The 13,563-nt window shown below is 45.4% G+C and overlaps 1 protein-coding gene and 1 pseudogene across 3 annotated transcripts in view; one reads left to right on the top strand and one right to left on the bottom strand.

Moving 5' to 3' along the window:
* Positions 1-636, top strand: LOC111854842 (uncharacterized; annotated as a pseudogene).
* A 1,317-nt stretch (positions 637-1,953) lies between these two features.
* cadm4 (cell adhesion molecule 4) overlaps positions 1,954-13,563 on the bottom strand; it is a 52,928-nt gene continuing 41,318 nt past the window's right edge. For 2 of the 3 annotated variants that reach the window (XM_023833238.2, XM_023833237.2), the window contains exons 3-9: positions 12,799-13,086; positions 12,024-12,185; positions 11,811-11,901; positions 10,496-10,668; positions 8,461-8,529; positions 5,447-5,575; positions 1,954-3,611 (exon numbers count right to left, since the gene is read on the bottom strand). In XM_023833238.2, coding sequence (XP_023689006.1) covers positions 3,502-3,611; positions 5,447-5,575; positions 8,461-8,529; positions 10,496-10,668; positions 11,811-11,901; positions 12,024-12,185; positions 12,799-13,086 — 1,022 coding nt within the window. In that variant the 3' untranslated portion in view covers positions 1,954-3,501. The remainder of the gene's footprint in view (positions 3,612-5,446; positions 5,576-8,460; positions 8,530-10,495; positions 10,669-11,810; positions 11,902-12,023; positions 12,186-12,798; positions 13,087-13,563) is intronic. The other variant, XM_023833239.2, reaches the window with a different exon arrangement.

The following is a 13,563-nucleotide window of genomic DNA, read 5'->3' on the forward strand; positions in this document are numbered from 1 at the left end:
ATGTTTGCTGTGGTGCTTCTCAGTTGGGTGGGATCTGTTCTGATTGCCTTTGCACGGTTCATAGTCTGGAACATTCTAGACACCTTGGGAAGTGATTGGGACAGAGCAGCAGGACTGGGGCAGGACAAGCGGGAACTGGGCAACCAGACAACCACATCTCTCAACCCCATACCCCCCAACCCCCCCAAAGACCCCCAGCCTGATGACCGCCTAGTTATTAACCAGTATTTCCCTTATGGTGGCTTCCTGTCTAAGTTCTGTGTTAAAGACTGGGGGAACTGAACCCACGCTGAGATCCACGGGAGCCACTGTAGGGTGTGTGCCCCTGACAGTGTCCTTATGTACATCTATGTTGTCACTGTCCTCTTACTCCCCCTGCTGGCCCCGGTGGGAATCCACCTGGATCTATATCGGTGTGTCTCCCATGTGGCTCCCCATGTCTGCAGGCTCTGCCAAGCGACAGGCTGCCAAAGACCACCAGCTGACCTGTCCATTTCCCTCCTGGTGCTAGTCTGCTTCCCCCTCCACACCTTGCAAGGCCGTATCCTTTTTGACCCGGGCAGCTTACAGCCCCCTAGTCATCTCTCCTGGCTTCCCTCTCCTTCAGGGCTATGGCGTGGTCCCCCCACTCCATAACCCACCCATCTGTTACGCTGATGCTTCCATGCATTGCCCTCTCCGTGAACCATCAAAAAGTGGTGGTGCTGGGCTCTGCTCAGCTGGGCGGGGTTGCAGTGTTTTATACCAAGCAAGCCACACCCACAGAGAGAGTTTGCGGTTTTTTTCCCTGTAATGATGTCAATAATGAATCTCAGTTCTGTGGTTTGCATACAATGAAAAAAGTCTCCTTGGTGGGGGAAAATAAAATATTGCCAATACAATTTTTTACCTGAGTTGAGTCTCAATCAAAATCAATTGTCTAATTTTACTGTAACCCACTTTATCATATTAAACCCTGATAATACTACCCAGTTCAATGACTTTTTTTTTTTTTTTAATGACTTTAATTAAATGTATTGTACAAGTCTTATTCTTGAGACAGGGGAACCTATATTGTGCTGGAATATAATTATTTTCTGTGTCAGACAGTTTTGCCCCAGATTGGATTAACTGTGGAATTCCTTTTCTCTCCTACAAACAATGGGTGCTTTGTCATTCTTCATGCTTTTTTTCAGTAAGGCTCATGCCACCATGGCAACGTACTGGGATATACAGGTACACAGGGGTCCCCATACCAGTGGCTGCCAGCCCCAGACAGACTATTCAACAACAAAATCATCAGGTATTGATTTTCACATGCAAAGTTTGTAAAAAAAATAAAAAGGGAAAATGTTCCCTTCAGAGTAATAGGCTAAGATTATCGACAAGAATATCCAGCCTCCACTTATGTCAACAATAATTGTTTGATCAATTTCTACTCTGGTTGTAAAAATGGCACAAGATATGAACAAATCCACCATGGAAAGTGCAGCCATAGAAAGAATAGCAGGGATTCTCAAGCGAGAGTTTTCTTTGTAAAGGAAGTGTTTGAGGTACGGCATGATGGCCAGTTCTGTTGACCTATCCTCAGTCCTCAACCAGAGCTGATGCTACCCAGCATGTATTTTTTATGACAGGTGACAACCATACCTCACGTCCAACATACCTAAAGCTGTCTTTCCAACTGCCTTTAAATTCTTCCCACACAGAAACGATAAATGTGAAACCCTTTTAATCCCCTGTCCTGAATGATTGATTTCACAAAAATAATGGAGGCATATCATTTTAACACAATCTGTAACTTTCACAATCTTTGAGGCATTTATTTTTCCTTAAATCATTTATTCAGACATTTTTTCTACCACTCCATCTGGTTTTGTGTCCTTTGCTTTTTCTGTTTCAGCTTTAATAAAGGTATCTGAAGCACTTTTTTCTTTACCTCAATCGACTTTAAGAAATGCGCTCTATGCCGTGTGGATTTTTAAAGTACTTTTATTTTGTCGTGCTTTGTATCTTTCCCCTATAAAGAAATACAGTTAGCTACATCAACAGGGACGCGTGGACTACAAAATAAAGGGGAGTTGAAAGGAAGCAGAAGACAGAGAAAAGGGGGCACAAGAGACGCACAAAGGCTGAGAAAACAGCCAGAAGAAGACGACGGAGTAGGGTGAGGCAGAAAGAGAAAAGGAGGGAGAGAGGATACCGGCTTCTACCAAAAAAAAAAAAAAAAAACAACCTGGCAAGGTGTACAATTAATAATAACAATTATAATAATAACAGTAAGAATTATAATAGCAATAACAACAACTGTAATAATCCAAAAAATAACAATAATAATAATAATAATAATAATGAGTAAAAATCAATAAGACATCAGGTATCTCCTAAAGACAAACTGAAAAGACTTTTTTCATAATTTCCTTTTTTTTTTTAAGATCACTTAACAGTATTTTGTTCAGTTTTGTACCACTAGGCTAATATTTTTTGTGTTAGTATAGTAACCACTTCATAATACGTTCCATAATAAATCTTTTTTTGATGACTTGTTTTGCTTTACTTTTCTTGCTGTCTTTTCTATACAAATAACATTTGAATTCAAAGATATGTATTATTGTGAAACTGTACTTGTATACTGTAGTCGTCTGTACTATAGCATTAAAAAAAAAGTATTTTTGCGTCCACTGTACATCCCACTTCATGTTTATCCAGCTTTCCTAAATTTTCATTTCTCTCTTCACTGGAAACTTTACACTCTTTTATATCCTTTCACACAGGACGGGACACAGCATAGTTTCCCATAATTATTAACAAAACAGTACCAGAGAGTTCAAGGAGAAAGAGAGAGAGACAGAGAGGAGAATGAGAGGTTCATTCGGTAATACTACCAAACAAAATCTAGTGCAAGAACATAAAACCTCCTAGCGAATAAAATAGTAACATAAAGTTTTGATATAAAAATGTGCTGTATGTCCAGACGAAATGTATCATTAAATTCATGTATATGTGGTATTTTATAAAAAGTGCCAATGTTGTGCTGTGATGCTGACCAAAGTAATGTGTGTGTGTGTGTATATATACATATATTTACTTTGTAGCTAAGGTGCTTTGGCAGTTGTGATATTCCAGCTTGCCACATGTTAATTGTTCAGCAGTTCATGGGGTTTCATTGGGGTTTGCTGTCTGTGCAAAATTATTGTGTTTGGAACAAAGAGAAGCTTCTTATTTAGAGTGAAAATATTCATCTCCCTCTCTCTCTCACAGTGCATTGGGAGTATCAGGTAACTTTTTCTGACACCATAATGCAAATTAGTGTCTCTCTCTCCTTCCCCCTCTCTTTCCCCCAAATATGCAGGTCAGCTTCTGCTACCCCCCCCCCCCCTCCCACCATCCCCTTTCCAGTGTATGGCACAATTGTGATTGGTGGCTCATCTTTCCCTCTTGTTCATTGTGACAGTCTTGCAGTGTGTGGTGTGCAGTATGCTGTTGTACAATCGCAGTTCTGGAGGCCGCCAGTAGAGTGCGCTACAGTAAATACTCCTTCTTGCCCTCCCTGGAATCGCTGCCATTTAGAAAGGCTTCTTGGACATCCCCATGCTCATCCAGACCACTTGCCTCATGGGTCAGATAGGAACCTGTGGAACCATTGAAAGTTAGACATAGGGGAGAGAGATTGAATGTACTATTCAGGGTTATTGATTAGCTGAAGTTGTAACTTTGATGGACAAATCACTGAAAAATTGTTCTTTAGTCGTGTTCTAGTTCTTGACTCCACCCACTGTCTCCTTGTAAAGCTGCCATTACTAACCCAATATTTTTTGTTAGCACAATAAAATCACTCAAAGTGCCTTTTAAAGGATATCAGACTAGAAATTGACTTTTTATAGACAAAACATAACACAATTAAATGAAAGACTATAAAGTAAACCCACATCCTTTTCTCTCTAAGCTCATTCTCCTTCACAACTAAGGTCTCCACTTTTGAAGTTTGCAGTTTAAGTTTAAAGGTGCCACAGAACGAAATTCTGACTTTACCTCGGCATAACTAAGAAAGGAGAGTTGGGTACATGAAGATGACATACCGTCAATCTCAAACGCTGTCGTTCAGTCTTTCAAATGTAATTATTGAATATGTAAAAGAAGGTAGTGAAATGGGCAGTTTTGAAGTTCCTAGATTGTTATAACCATGCCCCCAAACATAACATGTCAGCCCATCTCTAACAGATAACAGATATTTCCTGTAGCCTACTTTTGGTTAGCTAAACAAATATGTCTTGATAAAAAAATCTTGTTCTTGATAAAACTTGCATGATGAAGCTAGCATCATGAAATCATTTGTTGCCTGAGATGAAAAATCATTTAAATGTTTTTGTTACAATGCTGAAAAGAAAGTTCTGATTATCCTAACGTTGTGCCTCGACTGAAGTAAAACTGTTACGGCTGATATATACTTCTGCGTCAAATTGATGTCTTAGGTACGGTGAAACCGTGTACCTTACACTAAAGCCCTGGCTGCAGCCTAACACGCACCTCCCCAGAAATGTAACTTTAGTGTTTTTATGAGCGCAAAGACAGCATGCATCCCAGGTGTACGTATACATTGCTGATTGAAACAGAAGCGCTATTTGTATCTAGCAAATACAATACAAAGCAGTCACTTACCTCCATTAAGTTTATTTGTACTTTACAAGGCTAAAAAGGAATTATAGACAAAAACTTTAAAAAGGAAAATACATTTTTCCAGATTCGACTACGGGAAATTTGGAGCAGCACAAATAAAACCAGGACTTGATAAATGGGTACCTGTTAAAAGCTTGTTTTTTCTTTTATATGCGTGATTCAACAACTGAATATATTGCAGGGTGGGAAGACAATAAATGCAGCATCCAAAACTATGTATCAGCTATCGCTTTAGTGGTGCAGACACACCAGTGTACAAGTATAAAATATCACAGTGGAGGCTCCACGCAGAACTATAAATCCGCCTTCACAGTTACGTGTGACAAATTGGTTCAGTGAACCACTGCAGCACCTCACTGTAAACCAGCCAATCAGAGCAGAGCTTATGAACATATTAATGAGCCCACGAAATAAGTGAAAACAGCTTGTTTTATTCTAGGGCCAAATTATACGGCTAGAAATGGGCCTGTAAAACAACTTCTGAATAATTTCCGACAAAACCAAGTTCACATACCTTCTATGTAAACACCAGAGAACAATTTGGTAAAAAAAAATGAATACATTGTATGGCACCTTTAAATGTAACGCTGCTCTCCATTTCACTCTCTCTCCTGTCCTCCCTCTATTTTTCCCTTCCACATTCTCCATGCAGTTTTTAAAATCCCATACAGTACTTCCCCATACAAACATTCTTCAATATTTGTTCAACATCATGAGAAAATCACGTAAGTCAAAAATCAAGCACAACGCTGGAGGATGGACACAAAGGTACGCCATCTTGCTTGGTCACCTTTCTGCCTGACGGAGCACCAGACTGTCACGATGAGCACACAGATGACAGCGAAGACCAGCAGGGCCAACACGCCCCCTATCACGGCATACGGTACTGCACTGTGGGTCTCCACCACAGCCCCGGGATCTGAGATGGAGAAGAAAAGGTTTTAACGGCCAGACACTGATGACGAGGGAGAGAACAGCACAGTGATGAAGCTTATGTATGCCACATGTTGGAGAACAGCCGGCAGGGCATGAAGTAAGCGTCAACACAGCATAGAGATGCAGGAAAACTGATCTTTCCCAGCACTGGGATGAAGAAAGAAATATCCTATTAAATCGGCTTTCTGAAGGGGTGAAAACAATGTGTTACACTGTGACAGGCTGGGAAAATAAAAGCGCTCCATTTGCTCTCAGTAACAGAGACGTCCACAGCATGACCAGCAACTGCAGAAGGAGGACGGAGGGACGAGAGGATGGCAGACGGCAAAGGGGACAGACTAAATGCCAGGAGAGATCACAAAGCGAACAGCCGCATTAGCAGGATTCTGACATCTGCACATGGGGAGATTAAAGGTCTACTGAGTAACATTACATGAGAGAGGGGGAATTAACATGGTGGCCTGGGGATTTTTTTTCAAATTTCCAATATGTCAGAATCTGCCCCTGTGATGATTAATTGCACAAAAGGGGCAACAACTCCAGATGTTTCCTCTTGACATTTTTGTGACTGCCTGCATCAGGGAGTATAGCAGGGTGCTCGTCCGCCCAGGGAGGGGTGCGGGTCCGTCCATCTCCTGTCTCAGGGAGGCGGCAGGAGCCTTCGGCACCTCAGCTTCATGCTGCTCACGTTCCTATTTTCTATACTCATTCTACGGATTTTCATAAGTCACAAAGATTTTTCTTTTTTTTTTTTGTCCCCGAGGCAATATCTGGTAGATCTTCTAGCAGTCTTCCATGGGTCACATATCCCAGCATCCCTCATATAAGGAGCCCACAGGGCATCTGGGACAGAGGACAGGGTGAGCGCCAAGCTGGATTTGGGCTGAAACAGGGCAGCTGAGGGGGAGGGCAACATCACAGCTGACCAAACAGTCCATCTCCTCCCCCAGTCCCACAGAAAATCAAGTAGGTAAGGTGAAAGCCGTGCAGACAGGAAACGGTGAGATGGACACCAAAAGCAAGAGTGGAGGCAGAGGCCTCACTGTAGTTGGGGCGAGAGGAGACAAGGGAGGGTTCTTTACCTTTGGTAAACACAGGAAAGTCGCTGGGGTTTAGGGAGGCTGAGGTTGAGGTGAAAGGGACCAGAGGGGTGCCAGACATATTCTTTACCCGAGACACACATAAGGGCAGTTTACACTTGACACTTGCAATATGTATGCTTACTTGCGCTCTTGCTATGCAAGCGGTGTTGCTGTTCATACTTGTTTGCGTAATTTATGTCAATCTGGAGAATTAAAAGTTATGTCCACCAGGGTGCAGCGTAAGAAAACCATCTTGGTCAGTTCCTTTGTTTCCGGTCTTGTTTATATGAGGTTCTCGCCTAAAATGTTTTACGCTCGCTGCCTCCACACACTACCAAAGATCAGAGTCAATGACGCTTATCGTATTTGCAAGAAGACAAGCAATTATATTAGCAATCATATATATAATTGCTGATTCTGTAATACTGCTGCAGTATTCTCCATATTCTACCCAACGTGCCACTTCATACTGCTACACTACTCTGCCATATGTCACTTTATTATTTACATGTCGAATGTTGTATTATATTTAGTTAAATATCTTGTAATAGTATTTTGTACTTAGTATTATAGCTGCAGCAGGGATGACAATGATTATGATTGGCTTGAAGAGCGCATGCAGAGTCCATGCAAAATTAATAGATACTAGACAATTTTGAAAAGGAAAAATCATTAAAATTGCAAGGCTTCTTAGGCTTTTTTTGTATGACAGAGTAGCAATGTTTTAGTGCAACTTAACCCACCTCCCCCCCAAGCAAATTTTATCAACAAGATTTTTTTTAAATACTGGATAATATATTCAAAAATAATGTTTATGAAAATACCTTACACAGCGGTATAATCTCTGTATAGTAAGAAGGTATGCAAAAGCCACAACCCAGCAGACTATCGTGATCCATGCAGTGAAAATTGCATGTGCGTGACATGCAATGTCGATATTAAAATTGCACATCGCCCAGCCCTACGTAATCATTTTTGTATTGTAATGTTGCACTTTAAATGTTGCACTTTTTGTCTTTTAAATTGTCTGTAGTCTGTGGAGAAGGAATTCAAGTAAGAATTGCATTGTACTTTGTACATATAGCACTGCATTCTTAGCTGAGATTGAATTTTAGAAGCAGAAGAAACTGCCATTAAATTTTGAAGACGCTGCACACAGAGGCACACAATAGTGTTCAGAATGTTTTTTTCTCTTGCCTCTGATAGTATCGCATTTTGAATATCTTCTGGCCACTCATTCTAAAAAAAAAATAAAATCAGATGCTACTTTAATAACAACTGTTATACCATACTGTATAAAACACAGTCTCACGACAAAAGGTGACCATACTGCCCCCAAGATTGTTGGCAGCAATTCATCTCGTGTACGTGTAGCGTTAATTCCATCCGTAGCTGCACAAGCAGCGTGCGGAATGAACGCAGGGTATGCGCGGCGGCCATGATGCGTAAGCATAAGTGTTGTGAGCATCGAGTATAAACGTACCCTCAGACACAACGACAAGGGATAGGTTACATATGGAGGCAATGGTATGAAGGGTTGTATGGGTAACAGTGACAGATGGGGTAATGGGGTAACTGTAACAGCACAAGCATGCGAGAAGTAATCGTTCCACAATGCATGTATTACCGCACAGGAAAATTTAGCGAACAGGCGCAGGGGCTACATATAAACACACATTCATTTGGTGGCACATTTGTAACGTGTCACCTGCGAGACAGACGCCAATAGCGGAGGGAGAGCCGTCACTGAAGCTGGGGTGAGAGGAGGCAGGGCAGGGTACGTTACCTTTGGGAATGGCGGGAAAGTCGCTGGGATTTGGGGTGTGAAGGGCCGTAGGGGTGACAGACACATTCTCTACCAAAGACACATATAGAGACAATGGCAATGGTGACGTTACATATGGAGACAATGGTATGAAGTGTAGGATGGGTAACAGCACAGGCATGCAACAAGTAATTGCTCCGCAATGCATGTATTACCACACAGGAAAATTTAGCAAACGGGCGCATATAAACATATATTCATGCCAATCTTGGGGGCACATTTGTAATCTGTCACCTGTTTGCAAACAGATGAATGGAAAGGTGTGTTTTGACCACCAGGGGGAAGTAACAATCCACAGCCTTTTCTCCACGGGTCTGATAAATCCCCAGGCAAGGCCGTTCATCATTCTCCTGGCTGCCTGGACAGCACCTCTCCCCTCGCCCTCGAAATCCTTTTCCATCACGTCGTCCTTCTCTTCGCTTCACGCTCCTCTCTTGTTTATTCTTATTTTCTGTTGCCATTACTCTACACCTCTCCCTTATCTCCCTCCATCCATGCTTCTTCTTCCACACCCCCATCTCCCAGCCTTTCATACCTGAATCCCCGTGGGCTGTCTTTTCACCCGCCAACGCATCCTGTGTGTGTTCAAACGATCACGAGTTAGCTGACCATCAGCTAGACGCGGATTATGAAAAATGGGAAGTACAACCCTGCTCAGATGCTCTCCACACTAAATCTGTCTTGTTTTCGTTGCTTTTAATAAAAAAAACTCATGATCCATGGCAACCATAACAGGCAAACCTCTGCTTTTGTATGAGAGAATTCAAGTAGTAGTGCATCAAATGGAATATGTCTCTTAAAATGAACCACTACCACCCTTAATTTCCTCTCCCACTAACTTCACTTTCCTCCATTGCTAGTCACACTTCATTAAATCAAGGGGCCCCTTGCTTTTCCATCCAATTAAAACCCCAGTTCATTAACACAAAGGCATGACTTCCCTTCCCAGGAGAACAAGCACCCCCCACTCTGCCTGGCTGTGACTTAGTGCCTCACTCCTGCCTGCCCCCCCACTCCCACCCTCGGCCACCCACTCAGATTCAAAGTGATCCAGCCCTTTGTTTCGACTGCCTACACCCTTGATTAGATTCTCCAAACCGCGCATAGGATCCAGTGCACACACCAAGGTCCTGCTCTCCCTATCTCTGCTCCTTTCTCTCTCTCTCTCGCTCTCTCTATGTTACCCCCACCATAGAGAAAAAAATCCCATCAATACATCACGGGCCGTTGAAGATGGGCTCCCTGAAGAAAGATAGGTGCCCTTTAAACGCATTCTAGTTGGTAGATATCTGACTACATCGGACTGACACAGCAAAAGCGCCGGCTACAAATTGGCCCCGTTTTCCAGCAGATTTTTCGCTTCACGGGCACATCAGATGCAAAGAAGAAAAAAAATCATGAAAGAAAATTCCATGGGGCGGGGGGATGATGTCATGCCACATCGTTTGGCTGACTCATCCCCCTTGTGATTTGGGAGGTTCATCTCCGCAACGGACGGATTTCACCCCCCCTGGCTCCGCAGTGTATGGGTACGGTTAATCTGCTGTTCACAGCCGTGCGTTACCACTGGGCCCCTACCTGACTGACTGCCACAGGCCCAGGGAATCCATTGCGGGGGGGGGGGCACTCTCAGAGCTGATATGGAGTCTCCCGCTGTGGCTTCTTACAGCTAAGCTTAAGAAACTAGATTAAGGTGGGGGGAGGAGGTGCTGCTTTGGGCAAATAGCTCTGGGTGTTTGGTGTCACCATGGACCAGTCCCCGAAAGTGTGCTCTCGGACACTCCATGTGTCCCCGGAAACTTTACCCTTGCATGCTGCCCCGCGGGCCTGCCTGCAGGCCCGCTCAGGTTTCATGTGTGAACACTGAAGGGAAAGTGCTTGTGGACATTGTTCAGCATGCTGATGAGCCCGCTGATGGGCCATCCCCCTGAAACAGCAAGGTGCTGAGAGGAAGACCCCTCCCACACAGCACCCATGTGACTGTGGCGCTGCTTACCATACACCAGGAGAGCGTAGTGGTCGGCGGCACGGCCATAGTCGTTCTGCGCCTGGCATAGGTACGTGCCGTTGTGCGATTGGCTGAGCCGTGCGATGCTGAGGGTGGTTCCGGAGATCTCCGTCCTCTCCGGCAGCGTGTCATTCACCCGGGACCACAGAGGATTACGCGGGCTGGACAGAGAAAGGGAATGAGGGAGGCAAGAGGAAGCAGAGAGGTGAGCAAGGTGAATACAGGTAGAGAGAGAAAGAGTTAGGGGACCATGGAGAGAAAAATGGAAGGAATAAATCAGAGAGAGGAAGGAAGGGAGTCAAAGCATGAAAAAGAGGGGGTGCGAGATGAAACCAGTATCCGTGGAAATCTATGCGGCTCCATAAGCAAGCGTCACCGCTGGCAGGGGCGCCGCTAGCAATTTTGGGCCCTATGACAAAATATGAGGTTGGGCCCCCCTACGGTAACTTATTATTAATAAAGCAGATCTCTGGGGGGCCCTAAAGGGCGTGGGCCCTTAGAATTGTCCCAACTTTCCCCCCCTTAGCGGCGCCCCTGACCGCTGGCACCCCCAGTCTGAGACAAAGTGAAATTTGAAGTCTGTGCCCCCTCTGAGGATGGTGCCCTAGGCTGCTGCCTGTGTTGCGTAATGGGTTGACCAGCCCTGGATGAGAGCATTAAGTCATCTAAACGTCACAAAAGGAGTGCAGCCTGTAGGAGACCTGTGACTTGAGCCAACTGCAAGCTCCCCTGCAGGCAGGAAAACCAGATTAATTTGCTCCTCCTCGCCAGGCAAATTACAATCTGGGAGCATCGGGACCGTTAATCCAAGGAGAAACTTTTAATTGAATCCCAGCCGAGCGTAGCCCGACGTCAGCACAAGACAAACAGAGGCACCAATAGATGGGCTCGGGCAAACAAAGCGGGCGGTGTTTAATGGGAGATTAATGGCTGACCAAAGCACCGCTGCGGGGATCATTATCTTATGGTAGCCCAAGGGACCGTGCCCGTCCGCAGCAGCCAGACATGGCCACCATGCCAGGGGATGCGAGTGTATCAAGGGCCACTCAATCACTGCTGCCTGCCGCTACAGATAGGATGAGGCCCAAATACAGGCTCGGGGGGGGGGGGGCACTGGAACAGAGCTTTGGAAGCCGCATCAGGGGCTGGCCAAGGGACAGTGTCGCTGGCAGGCAGATGGAGGATGATCCATGCGAACGTGCCCACACACACTCAAGTGCAGATGGACTGCAATTCACACAGTTTCTGCTACTTTACCCCTCATATGCCAACGCAGACAGGCAGAGAACATGCAGCCACTTACAGCGGGTTCCCCGTCACCGAGCAGACGAGGCTCAGCGAATCGCCCTCTCGCAGGATCCCAGGGGGAGGCATGATTCTCACCGTAGGGGCAACTGGAGAAATTGTGAGCAAAGGAACACTTATCAAAAGGGAAGAGCAACCAGAGGGAAACCCGCATTCCTCAGGGATGTCCAGTGACCCTCGTAAGGGTACCGGTGGTAATGGCCTCACTCACAGTGCACGTCCAGCCGGTAGTGGCGCACTTTCTTCTGCCCCCCCAGGGATGGGTGCGTGGCCTCACAGCTGAGAGCTGCGCCGTTATCCCGGCGCTCCACAGGGATGCGAATGGTGTTTGACACGCTGACCGTCTTACTGTTGTCCTGCTGGGACACGACCCCTGCCCCAGGAACAGACAAGCAGAATCCATTATGGCCGTCCATCCACCATCATCTTTCTTGTGTGATCACAAGCTTTGCTTCCTTAATGCCGCTCTAATCGCTCCGTGAGTCATGCGATGGGTGTTCGATTTAAAGGGCCTGCCGGTTCTCTACAACACAACAAATGAGACAGATGGAAAGGAGAGATGGGGGCTGTGATGGGAGAGAGATTTCTTGGACTCAGATGGTTCATTTAAATGTAAGTTTTATTACTTGGTTCTCAATTGCTTCTACTCCCTAAATCAAAGACCTGAAGAGGTCACAGAAAGAAAGCAAAAGGGAGAGATAGTGTCTTAATTAAACTATGGTTCTGTCTGTTGGGATCTCGGTGAGCAACCTTTAATATCGGGCAGGATTTAATCAACCTGCTGGCACAGCCCTGATTGGGTCCATGTAACCTTGTCACGTCATGGAACGCTTGCATGGATTCATGTAGCGTGACAAGGGGAAGAGGGAGACAGAGACAGGAGGACTGAGGAACAGAAACACATGGGTGAAGAGTGGGAGTCAGACAGGTAGGTGAGAGGTGGACACTGAGAGAATCAAAGGGACGGGCAAGGCTATGACAGACACCTGGTATCTCGCGGCGGTCCCTCATCCAGCGGAGGGTGGCCGGGGGCTTGCTACGTGGTGAGTGGCAGGTCAGCTCCACCTCGCCACCCTCCACAGCCTGTGTCTTGACCTCGACAGTTGGCGTCTCTGGCGGCACTATGACGGTGAGCGTGGCCACTTGGTGGTGGGTGTCATCCGTGTAGAGCTGGCAGAAGTAGCCGCCTTCGTCCAACACACTGACATTACTTAGGGCGATGCGTACCAGCCGGGGGGTGAAGAGCACCATCTGGAAGCGGTCATCCTTCAGGGCTGAGGGAGGAGAGAGGCAGGAGAGGCAGAAGAAGAGCGAGGGGAGGATGGACGGGGGCCAGTTTGAGGGGGAAAGGGAGCAGAGAGAACAGATGAAGAGAGAAATAGGCAAATAAGAAATGAGTACAGAAGAGAGAAGATGCAGGAGAGAGAAACAGATATGATACAAATGGGTTGGAAAGTTAATTTGGAAGATGGCAAAACGGGGGGTGGGCAGGGGTGTGGAGAAAGGAAACAGAGTGAAGGAATCGGTGGAAAAGGACGAGGTGAGGAAACAAGAAAGAAGAAGCAAGTTAATGCAAAATATTTCAGCCGACTTACTCTCCGGTAACCCTTGTGCTTGTTAACTCTGCCTAGATAAAAAGCAAGGAGGACAGAGAAGAATATGGAGTAGAAAAAAAATCTCTTTTGTTGTTAGAGAAAAAGAGAAATCAATGGCAAAACGGGGGTAATAATAACAGATAATGATAATGACAG

This window comes from Paramormyrops kingsleyae, chromosome 9, assembly GCF_048594095.1.
Source record: "Paramormyrops kingsleyae isolate MSU_618 chromosome 9, PKINGS_0.4, whole genome shotgun sequence".
Lineage (NCBI taxonomy): Eukaryota > Metazoa > Chordata > Actinopteri > Osteoglossiformes > Mormyridae > Paramormyrops > Paramormyrops kingsleyae.